This window comes from Aotus nancymaae, unplaced genomic scaffold (genome assembly GCF_030222135.1).
Source record: "Aotus nancymaae isolate 86718 unplaced genomic scaffold, 86718_ANA_hifiasm-v0.15.2.pri h1tg000089l, whole genome shotgun sequence".
Classification (NCBI taxonomy): Eukaryota; Metazoa; Chordata; class Mammalia; order Primates; family Aotidae; genus Aotus; species Aotus nancymaae.
Window position 1 is genome coordinate 5,130,378 of NW_026988504.1, and position 14,432 is coordinate 5,144,809.

The window sequence follows — 14,432 nt, forward strand, 5'->3', positions numbered from 1 at the left end:
TGTGATCAGGGTTCACGGCAGCCTCAACCTCCTGGGCTCAAGCGATCATCCCACCTCAGCCTCCCAAGAAGCTGGGGCTACAGGTGTGAGCCACCATTGTCTGGCTAGTGACCATTTCAGTTAGCTCGAATTTCAGCCCTGAAAGACTGAAACCCTTGAAGAACAATTTTAGTTTGTCCAGTTGGAAATCTTCATAAAATACATATCTATACCATGGGAAGCTGCCCTTAATAAACCTTTCTGGGGACAACTTATGAGTTTTTGTGGTTAGCTATCAAATTTGCTGTTATCTCTTCCCTCCTTTTAGTCTGAAACCTTCACTATGGAAGAACAGAGTGGATGTTAAAAATTCATACGGAACCAAACCAACCAGCCACAGGCAGCAGAGCCCTCCTAAGAAAGGTGCCAGCAGTGTGTGATGATTTTCCATATGGTAACTGTGAGACATAATTTCCTTTTTCTTCTTAGAATGCTTTGTATCAAGAGAGAACTACATAACCTACCGAATTTTCTTTGCTGTTTATTCTACAAGGAAGCTCAGAGCTAATTTTAATGCTTGAGAGTGAGATGACCTCCTATAGTTAGCATTTTTGCTTCCACCTTACTGGTGTGTCCATCAGTGAAGAGTTCCTGATGCGGATACCAGTTTGGAGTACGACAGACTGCTTGGATCGAGGGGAATAACCAACAGAAATGCACCCTGGTGTTTACAGCTGCAGTTGCCATACCGTATATTTGATTTTCTATTTGTGTTTTACCATTGTATTGAAAACATTTCAGCAGACTCAAGTTTTTTGTTGATGAATACAGATAAATATATAAAAAAGTACACAGGCTATGACCTAGATTCTTTGCTGCTCTGGGGTTTTCAAATTATTTCTAGGTTTGTAGCTGAGATCTAATGGTTGGGTTTTAAGAAGTCTGATCACTGACTAGCTGAGATCTTACGTGCACTGTAATGGAATGGATTATTTTAAATCCAACTTTCAGCACTTAAGAAAAGTATAGAATGGGCACACTACACAATAGGATGATCGATTAATAAGCCAGCAGTGATCCCACCACAGGCGTCCTAGCTCAGACGTACCATGCTTGCTAGGGTTCTGCTCCAGGGGGGAAGCGGCGCTGGGCAAGCTATCCATGGAGTTGGGGTGCGTCCACTGGGGGAGGCGTGACTGGGACTGGGATGGGTCCTTCACCGACAAGCCACTTGTCATATCCATGCTGGTGACATTCATGTTTGGGTTCAGTCCAGCTAAAGAGAGAGATGTGATTAGGATTCACCTGCTCCTCTAAATGACTTCATTCTAAAACTCTCCTACAGAAGCTATTTCAGTCTTCACTTAGAGCCAAATATTTTAACTGTAACTTTTAGTGCTGGTGAAAAAATACTTTTTATCTTCATAATAACATGTATTTCTAGGAACATTATTCCTAAATTAAGGTGAAAATGCAAAGAGTCTTTAAGTGAGGCCCATGATTCTCTTCAATTTACTTGTTTCAGTGATACATAAACATGGTCCTGAGGCTTCTCAGAGGCCACAAGAAAACAGAAAAAGTACAAACTATCAGGAAAATCTTTCCTGGTTTTGAGGTATCTTATGGAAACTCATTGAGTCAAAAACACTCTTGACACATGCTGATAGGAGTCAAAAACACCTATGACGCATGCTGATAGGAAAATTCAGTTCTACCTTTAGTGAGTACTTTAGTCTGCCCTGAAAGAGTTTGTGAATTAAATATCAAACTACGTTTAAGGAATTGAACTATTTGAGAGAGTGGGAGCTGCCACCTGCCCCCAGTTGGGATGCTGAGCTGAGGCTTCTGGGCTCACTTCTTACAGCTCAAAGCAGGTACTTGGTTACATGTCCAGGACCTGCACTCACTAAGCTAGGTTAATAAAGAAAGATGATGAGGAGGACAATGATAAAAAGGTTGAAGAGTTCACTCGTTTGGAGCAGGACAGATTGCCTGTTTAAAAGGGAATAACCAGCAGGAGCGCACTCTCCCCTTGTATTTACAGCTGTAGTTTCCATACCACATACACAGACCCCATAAATCCTTACCATACGTACAACTAGGCCACACGGTAAGTAAGCACAGTGAGCCTCTACTACTAAGCCAGGTGCTGAACATTCGGATTCTTAGTTTTATTTCAGAGGCTGCAAATTCAAATGCCAACAGGAGCCAAGTGGGCCATGCACATGAAGAAGTGGGCCTAATGGGGACTGTGGCAAACCAGACAGTGTCTGTCCTGTCTCAATAAATAGGTGCTACTGGGGCCAATCACTTACTGCTACATGGAACACAGACACACTAATTTTTTTTCTTTTTCCTGGTACCTGGTACATAGCTAAAATATATATATATATATTTTTAAAGATAGAGTCTCGCTCTGTTGCCAGGCTGGAATGTAGTGGCACAATCTTGGCTCACTGCAACCGTGTTCACCTTCCAGGTTTCAAGCGATTCTCCTGCCTCAGCCTCCCGAGTAGCTGTGACGATAGGCACGTTCCACCATGCCCAGCTAATTTTTTTTGTATTTTTAGTGGAGATGGAGTATCACCAAGTTGGCCGGGATGGTCTCAATCTCTTGACCTCGTGATCTGCCTGTCTCAGCCTCCCAATGTGCTGGGATTAAGGCATGAGCCACTGTGCTCAGCCTACAGCCATTTTTAAGAGAAGTCAGAAGCCATTTGCCCCAATTTTTGAATGTTGGCAATTAACACATGCATACGCACATGCGCGCACACACACACTTTGCAGACCTAACAAAACACCTTTGCCAGTCAGTCCAATAGTGCCAAGGGGCTGCCTACGTGCAACCTCTGTTTCATGGGTTCTCTTGCTTTCAGCTTGTACAGATCTAGTCAGGTAAGGTGGCAATAATGTCAGGGCTTCAACCTGGACTTCAGAATGCTCCAAATTACACAATTTGGCCCCAACCCATCTCTCCCAACTTCCCTGAGTAAGTCACTAGATTGGCCTGGCCCTTGCAAAATGGACTCTTGAAACAGGCCAGGCCTTTTTCTTCTGTACTCCTGTGTAAGGCTTTCTCTTTATTTGGAAAGACTTTCTCTTTACTTATTGTAATCCTATCTAATCATCTGAGGTTCAAGCTTAAATCCTATTCTCTGATTTTTCTTTCACCACTCAAAGTGAAAGTGAACTTTTCCTCCTCTAGAGCCCTGTAAGAATCACATCACACTGGTATCAAGGTTATTTTTTCCTCTTTATATGCCTGCTCTTCCCATCTAGATGATAAACTCCAGGTGGCAAAAGACTGAGAATAAAACAAGGATAGACTGAGTGTGAGTGAAGGAAGGTAGCTGGAAGCCCCCATTGCTGACCATGAGCTGCTGGCTTCTTTACATGAATTGCTGAGTTTCTAACAGGCTCTTCAACATAGGTGCTGGTGCAGAGAAATGCTGAGAGTCAACAAGATAGGCAATTTTACAACCAAAGTTTCCTTTACTTATTATTAGTTGTTTTCGATACATTTATAACTTTACTGTGATTATAAAATATTATCCAAATTATTTTTCATCTAATTTTGAAGATTCACTGCATGAATTCTTTAACTTGTACTAAGAGAAAAAATCCTGAAGAGTAAAGATAAGTGGCTGGGCATGGTGGCTCACGTCTGCAATCCCAACATTTTGGGAGGCTTAGGTGGGTGGATCACTTGAGGTCAGGAGTTTGAGACCAGCCTGGCCAACACGGTGAAACCCAGTCTCTACTAAAAACACAAAAATTAGCTGGGCGTGGTGATGCATGCCTGTAATCCAGCTACTCAGGAGGCTGAGGCAGGAGAATCGCTTGAACTCAGAAGGTGGAGGTTGCAGTGAGCTGAGTTTGCACCACTGAACTCCAGCCTGGGGGACAGAGCAAGACTCCATCACACACACACACACACACACACAAAAAAAAGGTAAAGATATGTGTACTTTATTTTCCAAATATAGGTTAAGAAGACAGCTGAATACTAGAAATCTGAAGCTAACACATTTTAGGATAATAGGTGGAATGAAATTTGTTTCTACAACAGAAGTGTTTACATAAGTAGCTGACATTTTACAAAGTGTTTGCTATGTGCTAGGCACTATTTAGGAACTTTATATATTAGGCCAGGTGTGCTGGCTCATGCCTGTAATCCCAGCACTTTGGAAAGCTGAGGCTGGGAGGATCACTTGAGGCCAGGAGTTTGAAGCTGCAGTGAGCTATGATTGCGCCACTGCACTCCAGCCAAAAAAAAAAAAAAAAAAAAAAGGAAAAAAAAGAGAACTTTACATATTAGCTCATTTAATGTTTAAAACAACCCTATGAGTTAAGTATTTCCACATTATAGATGAAGAAATTAAGGTATGGTTGGGTACGGTGTCTCAGGCCTGTAATCCTAACACTTAGGGAGGATCACTTAAGTCCAGGAGTTTGAGACTTGCCTACAACAGAGAAAGACCCCATCTCTACTAAAAAAAAAAAAAAAAAAGAAAAGAAAAAGAAAGAAAGAGAGAGAAAGAAAGAAATTGAGGCAAACAGCAGTTAGGCAAGTTGCTAAAGTTAGTAGTGAGCCTGTTGGTGGAGAGTTGGTATTCAAACCTAGGCAGTCTAATTCCTAAGTCAGGGTTTACCTACTTAGACACAAAGAGTGCGCTAATGGATGAGACAGGAATTAAGGAACGAGATAATCAAGTCTAGTATTTATCAATCTCATATTAAAGATATACCACATTTATAATATGTCAAGTAAAAAGTATTCATATGATTAGAATCTACTGCTCTTTTCAGAGACATTGAACAGTATTAGATACATGAATATTATCTGCTGGTAGCAAATTCACTATCACTTAATTGGCCTTTGCCCCTTTAGAGATGTATTTTCCAAGTTACTGATTACCTTTGTCCTGTATCTATGGATTCCAGTAGCAATCAACAGACAAGCTTAAAGTGCTTTCACTAACATCTGAATTCTTACAGCAAATGAGTCCATGCAGAATCAATTTACTAATTTACAGCCTCTGGTGTATTCATTATAGGCACGTGCCACCACATCGGGCCAATTTTTGTATTTAGTAGAGATGGGGTTTCACCATGTTGGCTAGGCTGGTCTCGATAGGTGAGCTGTGTCTCTCCTGGCTGGCCTGACCCTGAGGCTGGGCACCACGTCTTATACTCACCTGCAGGTTTCATGTAAATGAGTGTGCTTCTACAAGTTAGATTTCAACGTATATATGCTGATTTGGTCGATTATACAAATCACATTCCAAACAAAACTGAGTTGTATCAGCAACCACTGCTTGTAAATCTGAATACTTTTATTGACCAAACCATGATAAAGTCTTCTCTGCAGTTTAGGCTGGAAGACAGTGGCTGATAAAGCACAGTTCAGAGTAAACCAGGAATGGAGAAAACTTTGCAGATTTGACAATGGAAATGAGATTTTGGGGGCTCTCACTGGTACTACCTTTAAAGATTTTATACTGAGAGTATTATGGCAGCAGCAAAACTCTTGCTCTATAGAATGTACTTAGTATTGTTCCCTTGTTAAAAATCCTTGAGGCTGGGTATAGTGGCTCACATCTGTAAAACCGGCACTTTAAGAGACCGAGGTCGGAGGACTGCTTGAGCCCAGGAGTTTGAGACCAGTCTGGGCAACATGGCGAGACCCCCCACCCCATCTCTCCAAAAAAGTAAAAAAAATTTTCTTTAATTAAAAAGCCTTGAGATGCCTGTTCTCTGATTTTGTCCGGGGTTGCCCTTCCAATAGGCTGTGGTTTCAGTGCTGGCCAGTCCTCCTAACACTTAGGTGCAACCCTGGCCACCATACATGGACTCCGGGCATCCTCTCTACCTGGTGCAGCTGTTGAAGACCATGGGACACTCACCAAGAGGGTAAGGAGCAAAGGTGTTGGGTGAAGACTGCTGCTCTTTGGTCTGCAGGTCAGGTAGGCCGGGAGTCTGGGGGTGTGAGGGGAAGTTGTCCATGGCCGATTTGCCTGCAGAGGGGTGCAGAGACAGGTGCGGCGGGGGTGGTGGTGGCGGTGGCTGCTTCACGAGCAGGGCCTGGGCCAGCTGGCGCTGGTGCTGCTGGATCTGCTGCTGCAGATTAGTGATTGTGCGCGCAACCTGGCAGGCAGAGACACAGGTGGGTTAACCAGGGTGGGAAGGGACACTCATGCTTGTCTAGGGACCAAGTGCATTCTTCACTGTCTTTACGCTGAGGCCACCACTAGGCAGGCCAACCTCCTCCCAAATCTAGCTGAACTCAGGACTTTTCAAAGGAAGGCTTGGCTAGAGAAAAATCAATGATCATCGAAGAGTTCATCAATTAGTGTCTCTTCTATCAGGGAAAATTACAGCTCATGACAAAAATTAATCTGGGTAACACCTACTTGCTGCTCCTGTTGTCTCATGGATCCGGACACATTACGCTGGGCCTGTAACATCTGCTGCTGGATTTGTAAACGTTGGTATGCCTGTTAACGGAAAGAAGAGTTAAAATAGTATAAGAATTAAGTGTAAGTTGAACTAATGGTTCAACTTTCTGACATTAAAAAATAAAAAAAAAAGAACCTAGCCACACTTCTTAGCCTTCTGACCAGATTGTGGCTGACACATATTTTGGAGGCACAGAGCCCTTTTAAAAGATCGATGTCTTATCAAAACTTTTTTAGGGTACAGAATTAAAAAAAATCAGAGTCAATATCCATTTAGTGTTGGTAATGATGTTGGTCAGCAAATATTTTTCATTTAATGAAGAGATCAAAATTCTTCTGCTTGATTCATACAAAGTGAAACTTTAAAAAAAAAAAACCACCTATACTATAATGATGAAGACTGAAGTCCAGGACAGCCCTGACAATGTGGCAGAACACTGGTAGTAGCATCCAAAAGTAATGTGCATTCAACAGCGTGATTCTCTCCATCATGTCATGGGAATGAAAGCTAAGAGAGAAGCTGAAATACAGATTTGTGAGCACTTTTGTCACATAAACTTGTCATCTACAAAGTTGGTTAAAGTTATAACGATATTCTTTTGTACACTGACATAGAAGCTTTGGTCATTTGACTGTTTTGAAATGTTGGTTGAATATCGTAATTTATATTCTTACAACATAAATTTTGGGGACATTTTTGGTAAGATAACTCATTTAAATAGTATCCAAATAAAGGTAGAGATTATACTATTAGAAATGCCTCATTAATTTGTAATCATGGAGGAATAAAATACCTCACTTAAGTGAATCCTCATTGGCCCTAAAACTTAACCTTAGGAAGCACTGAAACTTTATTTTTTCAATTTTTCTGGAAAAAAATTTAAGAACGGAATACATTGTTTTAAAATCAGAACACACTAATGGTAATTCAACATTTTCTTGATGTCCTTCACACCACAGGAATCAATAAACACTTACTGTACAACTAAATGATTCTAACACAGCAGTATGATAATTAGCTCTGGGCGGCAGAAGTGATCTTCCTGTATAGTAACAGTTCTAAACCTGTATGCTTTTTCTATGTGTGCCTGTTTTTAGAGCGGTCTCCTTTCCTTTAGAGGTCAGTGGTCTCCAGGTGTCAGGACTGAAAGCAACAGGACTGCACATGTGCACAGCCTAGACACTGCGAGTCCTAACTACAGCACTGCCTCTCTTCTGATAGATGAAAAAACAGTCTCTGGCTGGGCGTGGTGGCTCAGGCCTGTAATCCCAGCGCTTTGGGAGGCTGAGGCGGGTGGATCATCTGAGGTCAGGAGTTCGAGACCAGCCTGGCCAACGTGGAGAAACCCCACCTCTACTAAAAATACAAAAATTAGCTGGGTATGGTGGCACACACCTGTAATCCCAGCTACTTGGGAGGCTGAGACAAGAGAATCGCTGAAACCTACGAGGCAGAGGTTGCAGTGAGCCGAAATTGCGCCACTGCACTCCAGCCTGGGCGACAGAGCAAGACTCTGTCGGAAAAAAAAGAAAAGAAAAAACAGTCTCTGAGGGCCAATCCTTGGTCCTGACCCCATGTCTAGAGCTTTGTGTTCTCCACTAAGGTGAGGACACACAGCACGTGTCTCTAGACATGTCCTTCCCTCCTTCCTTCTATCCTTCCCTCCTTCCTTCTATCCTTCCCTGCTGCTTACAGAAAAGCCAGACCTCAAACTTACTGGACACATGTCTAAAAATCAGCAAAGGGTAAGGATTGAGGGCTCAAGTACTCTCTTACTAGCAAAGATTTTATGTCAATGGTTCTTTTTTCAGAGCCCCCACTCTTTATTTTTCTCCTTCCTTCATGATTCCTGGTCATTTTCTTTTCTTTTTTTTTTTTCAGATGGAGTCTTGCTCTGTCGCCCAGGCTGGAGTGCAATGGTGTGAGGCTTACTATGACCTCCGGCTCATGGGTTCAAGTGATTCTCCTGCCTCAGCCTTCCAAGGAGCTGGAATTACAGGCATGAACCACTGTGCCGAGCCAATTCCTGGTCATTTTCTAGGTAATAAAGTTGCTGGCTAAGATTGCTAAATAAATCAGGTGCCTGCATTAAAGAATGAAATAATACACGTGGTCCTTTACTGTATATAATTCCAGTAAGCATCTAGATATATAATGCCATGACAATTTATGGTAAAATTAGTAAGACTGTTTGAAAATAAAAAAGACAATCAAGATTATGTGAAGTTATAAAACTTCCAAGAATTATTAGGTCACATCAGCTATTCTCGACCGGGGTTTTGTGAGAGAATTAAGTTCTAATGCTCTCAGGCAACTACTGTATGTAATAAAGCAATTTTTCTCCTATGCTTCTAGAATGGTATTTGTGGAAACCATCCTTAGAAAAATTGAGAAAACAGTCACTCAAATGATTTTTTGTGTTCAGTGGTTGTCAGAAACTCTGGCTGAGAGCTCAAATACAAAGACATGCCTAATTATAAAATCTGGTAGATTTTCTGAACACAAAGAGGCCAAGCCATGTGCAGTGGTGTACATCCGTAGTCTCGCTACTCAGGAGGCTGAGGTGAGAGGATCCCTAGAGTCTAGGAGTTCCAGACCAGACTGGCAACATAGTGAGATGCTGCCTCTAAACAAAAACCAAAACAAAAAGGCCAAAAAATTGACAAAATTTAGTAAAGACACTTTTGAGTGAGAACTTCCTGAAACTTCAAGAGTTTAAACACTTTATGAGAGTCTCAATGACATTCCTGATGTGAAGACAAATGTTATCATGACTGCTGCTCTTAGTGGTGTGCCACGCTGGTGGATCTGCACGGGCACCAGGAGAGCACTCAGCCTTCACATTCTAACTCCCATGCGTCTATCCACTTACCAGCTGCAGCTGATAGAGCTGGTTCAACATCGTCATATGCTGAGGATTAATTGGCGAGGTTAATAGTGCAGGGTTGAGACCAATGTTTTTTGCTGCAAACTGCAAAAGCTGTGCTTGAACCTGTTTTAACATAAAATATACTATTAGCCACTGTATCTCTATTAAATAGTTACTTGTTCATGTAGTTTTTCAAAATTCAAAACTGATTAAGTGATAATTATATTTGTTTCACAGGTGAAATCAGTAAGACTGATTTATAGTAAAATCAGTAAGACTGAAAATAAAAAGGACAATCAAGATTATGTGAAGTTATAAAACTTCCAAGAATTATTAGGTCACATCAGCTATTCTCGACCAGGGTTTTGTGAGAATTAAGTTCAAAGGTCACAAGGCCATTAACAAAATGTATGGACATTATAACATTAGTAGTTAGCATGTGAAGAAAAAGAAAGGAAAAAGAAAGAAGAGAAGGAAGGCAAGTCTTCAGAGATCTCTTCCTCCAAATATTTTAATTATAAATGAACTTTCCAAGGTTCTGTGTCCTTCCTATTAGTACTTACACGTAACAAGGAGATATGGAAGAAACAGTGAGATGGCACACAGATGCCCTGCCGTTTGGGACACGCTGGTTTGCTTTGTGTGGGGAAGACTGCTAACTGCTTCTTCTGCTATCAGCTCTCAGACTGGGTGCAGCTGTGGCCTAGGTTTGGGCAGTGGGATGCCACCAAAGGTGGTCTGTGCAATTTCAAGGCCACCCGCACAACGGCTCTGCCTTTTTCCCTGTTGCTGGGAAGTGGCTGTGGCAAAGCTGCCCCCAATCCCTGCACTGCTTTCCTTCTGCACTGTAACCTGAGAGTGCTCAATATCTACCTAGTTAAACTACTGTTTTTTTGAGGCCTCTTTGTTGTAGCAGCTTATCCTATATCCTAATACATTTAATTATTATCTACTAAGATAACTTGCATCTTATCTTGTTATCTATTATCTTATTACCTGACAATAGTTAAATGCATTAGTTACATTGATAGTTGTGCACTATCAACTCAGTGCACAAACCTGGGTTCAAACAAAGACAGAACGAGACTGACCCTCAGTGCGGTGCCAGCGCATCCTGCTCTTTTTCGTATGCTAGCACTGCCTTCTCATATGCTATGGTTTGAATGTCTGTGTCCCCCCAAAATTCCTATGTTGAAACCTAAACCCTGTGGTGGAATTAAGAGCTGAGGCCTTTGGGAGGTGATCAGGAGCCCCAACATGAATGGGATTAGCACCCTAATGACAGAGGCCTAAGGAAGCTTGTTTGCCCCTTCCACCACATCAGGATGCATAAAAGTTGCCATCTACGAGAAACGAGCCCTCACCAGACACTGAATCTTCTGGCGCCTTGATCTTGGACTTCTCAGCCTCCATATTCCAACAAACTAAATATACTTAAATTAAATTTTATGAATAACAGAAGACTGATGAGTTAACATGTTCTCTTTTGGAACAGGTTGAAAATAAGGCCCCTCAGAAATCTTAACTCTCTTCCTGGTAATAGAGGTCTCTTGGGGAAGAAAGCAGTTTTTTTCCCTCTCTGCTAGAAGCTAGAATACGGTAAGTACTTCAAGATGCTGTTGCTCTCTCAGGGCAGGGCTCCAGTCAACCTTCACACCAGAATCATGTATCAAGTAGAGCCCTGAGTTACCGCATGCAGCAAAGATGTTGTTAATACCACAGATTATCAAGTATCTTATAAGGGGTAAGAACTAACACTGTAATCAAAAACTTAGTCCAAAATCTAAAATTATAAAATGTGCCAAAAATAAACAATGTTAACAATTGATACATATTAGGCCTCAGAGATATGCAAAACAGCAAATATCCTTTCCTCAATTTGATTTGACCTTTTTTCCTTTTTTTTTTTGAGGCCGAGTTTCTGCTCTTTTTGCCCAAGCTGGAGTGCAATGGCATGATCTTGGCTCACTGCAGCCTCCGCCTCCCAGGGTCAAGCTATTCTCCTGCCTCAGACTCCCAAGTAGCTGGGATCACAGGCATGCACCACCACACCTGGCTAATTTTGTATTTTTAGTAGAGATGAGGTTTCACCACGTTGGCCAGACCGGTCTCGAACTCCTGACCTCAGGTGATCCACCCGCCTTGCCCTCCCAAAGTGTGGGATTACAGGCGCAAACTGCCTTGCCCAGTAACCGTTTTTCTTAATAATCTCTATGGTATATTCCTGAAAAGGGATGAAAGAAAGGAAAAAAAAACAAACTCTATGGGCAAAAATGATCTAATACTGAATATTAAACATAACTAAAAATCTATGATATATATACTATTATGTAAGATGACATTTAGTTCCTCATTAAAGCATGATTCAGTCCTTGGCTGCCTCTAAGGGAACATCCTTAGCAATACTACAGGCGTGTCACTTTCCTCTCCCACCAATCTAGGACAGTTCACTGGGTTCATCTAAATAATTTTCAAAAAAGACTGAGACAAAAACACATCAAGGGGAGTGTGCTGTGCAGGTCCTTCCCCTCTGCATTGCTTCTGACCAGGAAGACGCCAAATGCTGGTTTGAGTGGCTGAGGCATTCCAAGGAGAAAGCTCTGAAAATGTCTCCTGGGTCAGGAGAATCAGTTTACTACTTTATAGTCTAAAAGTAATTTATAGGTTCAAAACTGGAAGGCCTGCTCTTAAACCCGGATTAAGTCAGCTTTCACTTTCAAATAGTGACGTCTAGGTAACACAGGACCCCACAAAAGGCTGGCATCTACGTCCTGTTGCACAGTGCTGCTTGGATGTGCGTCTGACCTGAGGGGATAGAAACTGAGGCACTTGAGCACGGAGACTGGGCTGGGAAGAGTTAAGAGGCTGCACTGGTGGCTGTGGCGGCTGCTGCATGGTCCTGGCTTGTGCTGCTCCACTATTGCCAAACATACCCAGATTGCCACTCGGTATCTGTACAGAGACAGAATAAGACACATTCAAGGCAGGCATTTAGAGTAACACTGTTTGGAGGTAGGGTAAAGTGATCTGTTCTAAGTGAATGCAAAATTGTTTCTACTTCCTATTACTGTCAACTTATACCCAAGAGAATTTTATTATTTTTTTTGAGACAGAGTTTTGTTCTTGTTGCCCAGGCTGGAGTGCAATGGCGCAAGTAGGCTCACTGCAACCTCCGCCTCCGGGGTTCAAGTGATTCTCGTGCCTTAGCCTCCCGAGTAGCTGGGATTACAGGCATGCGCCACCATGCCTGGCTAATTTTTCTATTATTAGTAGAGACGGGGTTTCTCCATGTTGGTCAGGCTGGTCTCGAACTCCTGACCTCAAGTGATCTGCCCACCTCAGCCTCCCAAAGTGCTGGGATTACAGGCGTGAGCCACCGTGCCCGACCAAAGTGGTTTTCTTTTTCTTTTTTTTTTTTTGAGATGGAGTCTTGCTCTGTTGCCCAGGCTGGAGTGCAGTGGCACGATCTCGGCTCACTGTAACCTCTGCCTCCCGGGTTCAAGCAATTCTCCTGTCTTAGCCTCCCAAGTAGCTGTGATTACAGGTGTGTGTCACCATGCCTGATTAATTTCCAAGATTTTTTTTTTTGAGACAGAGTCTTGCTCTGTCACCCAGACTGGAATGTGGTAGAGCAATCTTGGCTCACTGTAGCCTCCACCTCCCAGGTTCAAGTGATTCTCCTGCCTCAGCCTCCTAAGTAGCTGGGATTACAGGTGCCTGCCGCCATGCCAGGCTAATTTTTGTATTTTTAGTAGAGATGGGGTTTTGTCATGTTGGCCAGGCTGCTCTCGAACTCTTAACCTTAGGTGATCTACCCACCTCAGCTTCCCAAAGTGCTAGGATTATAGGCGTGTGCCACCTTGCCAGGCGCCAAGTGAATTTTTAATGAGCATTGTTTACACAACAAGAAGGCTACACCATTCCAAGAAACTACCAACATACAATGTTTCACACACAATAGCAATATGAATATGGCTATTTGAATAATACACATTTCAAAAAGGATGTGGTAAGAATTAGAGAGTAATGATGTGTGGGGATCACTAATCTCAGAGGATAGCAACATTTCAGACAGGAAATATAGTTATTATTTCAACAAGCCTTGAAATGGAATAAACTGACAAATTCAGGCAGTTAATTTTGTGTTAACTATGATAAATATATGGTAGCTGTAGTTTTTACCCTTGTGTAATGAGAGTAACAGGTGAGGGAAGGTATTCTATAGCTTCACTTGGGAAGAGCCGCCTGAAAGGCACTGGGCGAGACCCCCTGCTGCGAACCTAACTCCAGTGCACGCCCTAGCTGGGTTGCTCACTTTAAGCTGGCATCTCACTGCACCACCACCGGGGGGGCGGGCAATGTCAGATCACCAGGATCACGCCAGCTGGGCACTGGTGAGTGGAAGGGGCACTGCTGGTAACAACACCAGGACAATGGGCACACAGAGGCTGTTTGGCTGCCCACATCTCACAATGTCTACTTAGAGACATGTCTCCAAGGTGTGTGTCAATCTTATCCCTAAGAAAATCAGAGAAAAGGGATCTTCTATGCATGGGAAAGGATGATTTGTGTGTTTGTACATTTCATGTAGGAGTCCATATGAGAAAAGTGAGAGGAAGTGGCAAACAACACTCTCAGTCCTTCCTTTAGTAACTAATCTCCACCTTTACCCAAAGTGTGTTGAAGCCTGGAAAAAAATGCCAGTGTAATTCCTGAAAACCACTTTGCAAGAGGTGTCATCTTTATTTCTGGGAAAAAGGGGGAGAATGTGGTGCTTTCTTGCAGATCAACAGATAATAATGTTTTGGTTGCCAGGAGGAAAAAGGCTGGGCACTAGCTGGACCCCTGGATGGATCTGGCAGCCAAAGACCACTGTGTAACACATCATCACTTCAACCAGGGCCAAGGTAGCACCAAGGGTGCTGAGAGTCAAACATGGTTAATAAGAATAAATATAACTAAAGCATTTCCTACTTCAACTCTTAACTCCAGTCACCTGAAGGGAAATCCTGGTAGTATTTCAACTACTTGTACATTTTCAGTCATATTTTAAAATAAAGGTATTAACTACAAATAAGAAAGTTTATATCTCAAACACATTTTTTTAAAAGGCAGGTAAAACAAA

General features: G+C 42.4%; 1 protein-coding gene across 12 annotated transcripts in view; it reads right to left on the reverse strand.

The window, feature by feature from the left end:
- The window catches only part of TNRC6C (trinucleotide repeat containing adaptor 6C), a 139,148-nt gene that overhangs the window by 14,739 nt on the left and 109,977 nt on the right, over positions 1-14,432 (reverse strand). For 11 of the 12 annotated variants that reach the window (XM_064369392.1, XM_012453620.3, XM_064369393.1 and 8 more), the window contains 5 exons: positions 12,113-12,259; positions 9,311-9,430; positions 6,393-6,476; positions 5,886-6,126; positions 1,088-1,255 (listed from right to left, as the gene is read on the reverse strand). In XM_064369392.1, the coding sequence (XP_064225462.1) occupies positions 1,088-1,255; positions 5,886-6,126; positions 6,393-6,476; positions 9,311-9,430; positions 12,113-12,259 (760 nt within the window). The remainder of the gene's footprint in view (positions 1-1,087; positions 1,256-5,885; positions 6,127-6,392; positions 6,477-9,310; positions 9,431-12,112; positions 12,260-14,432) is intronic. The other variant, XM_012453622.3, reaches the window with a different exon arrangement.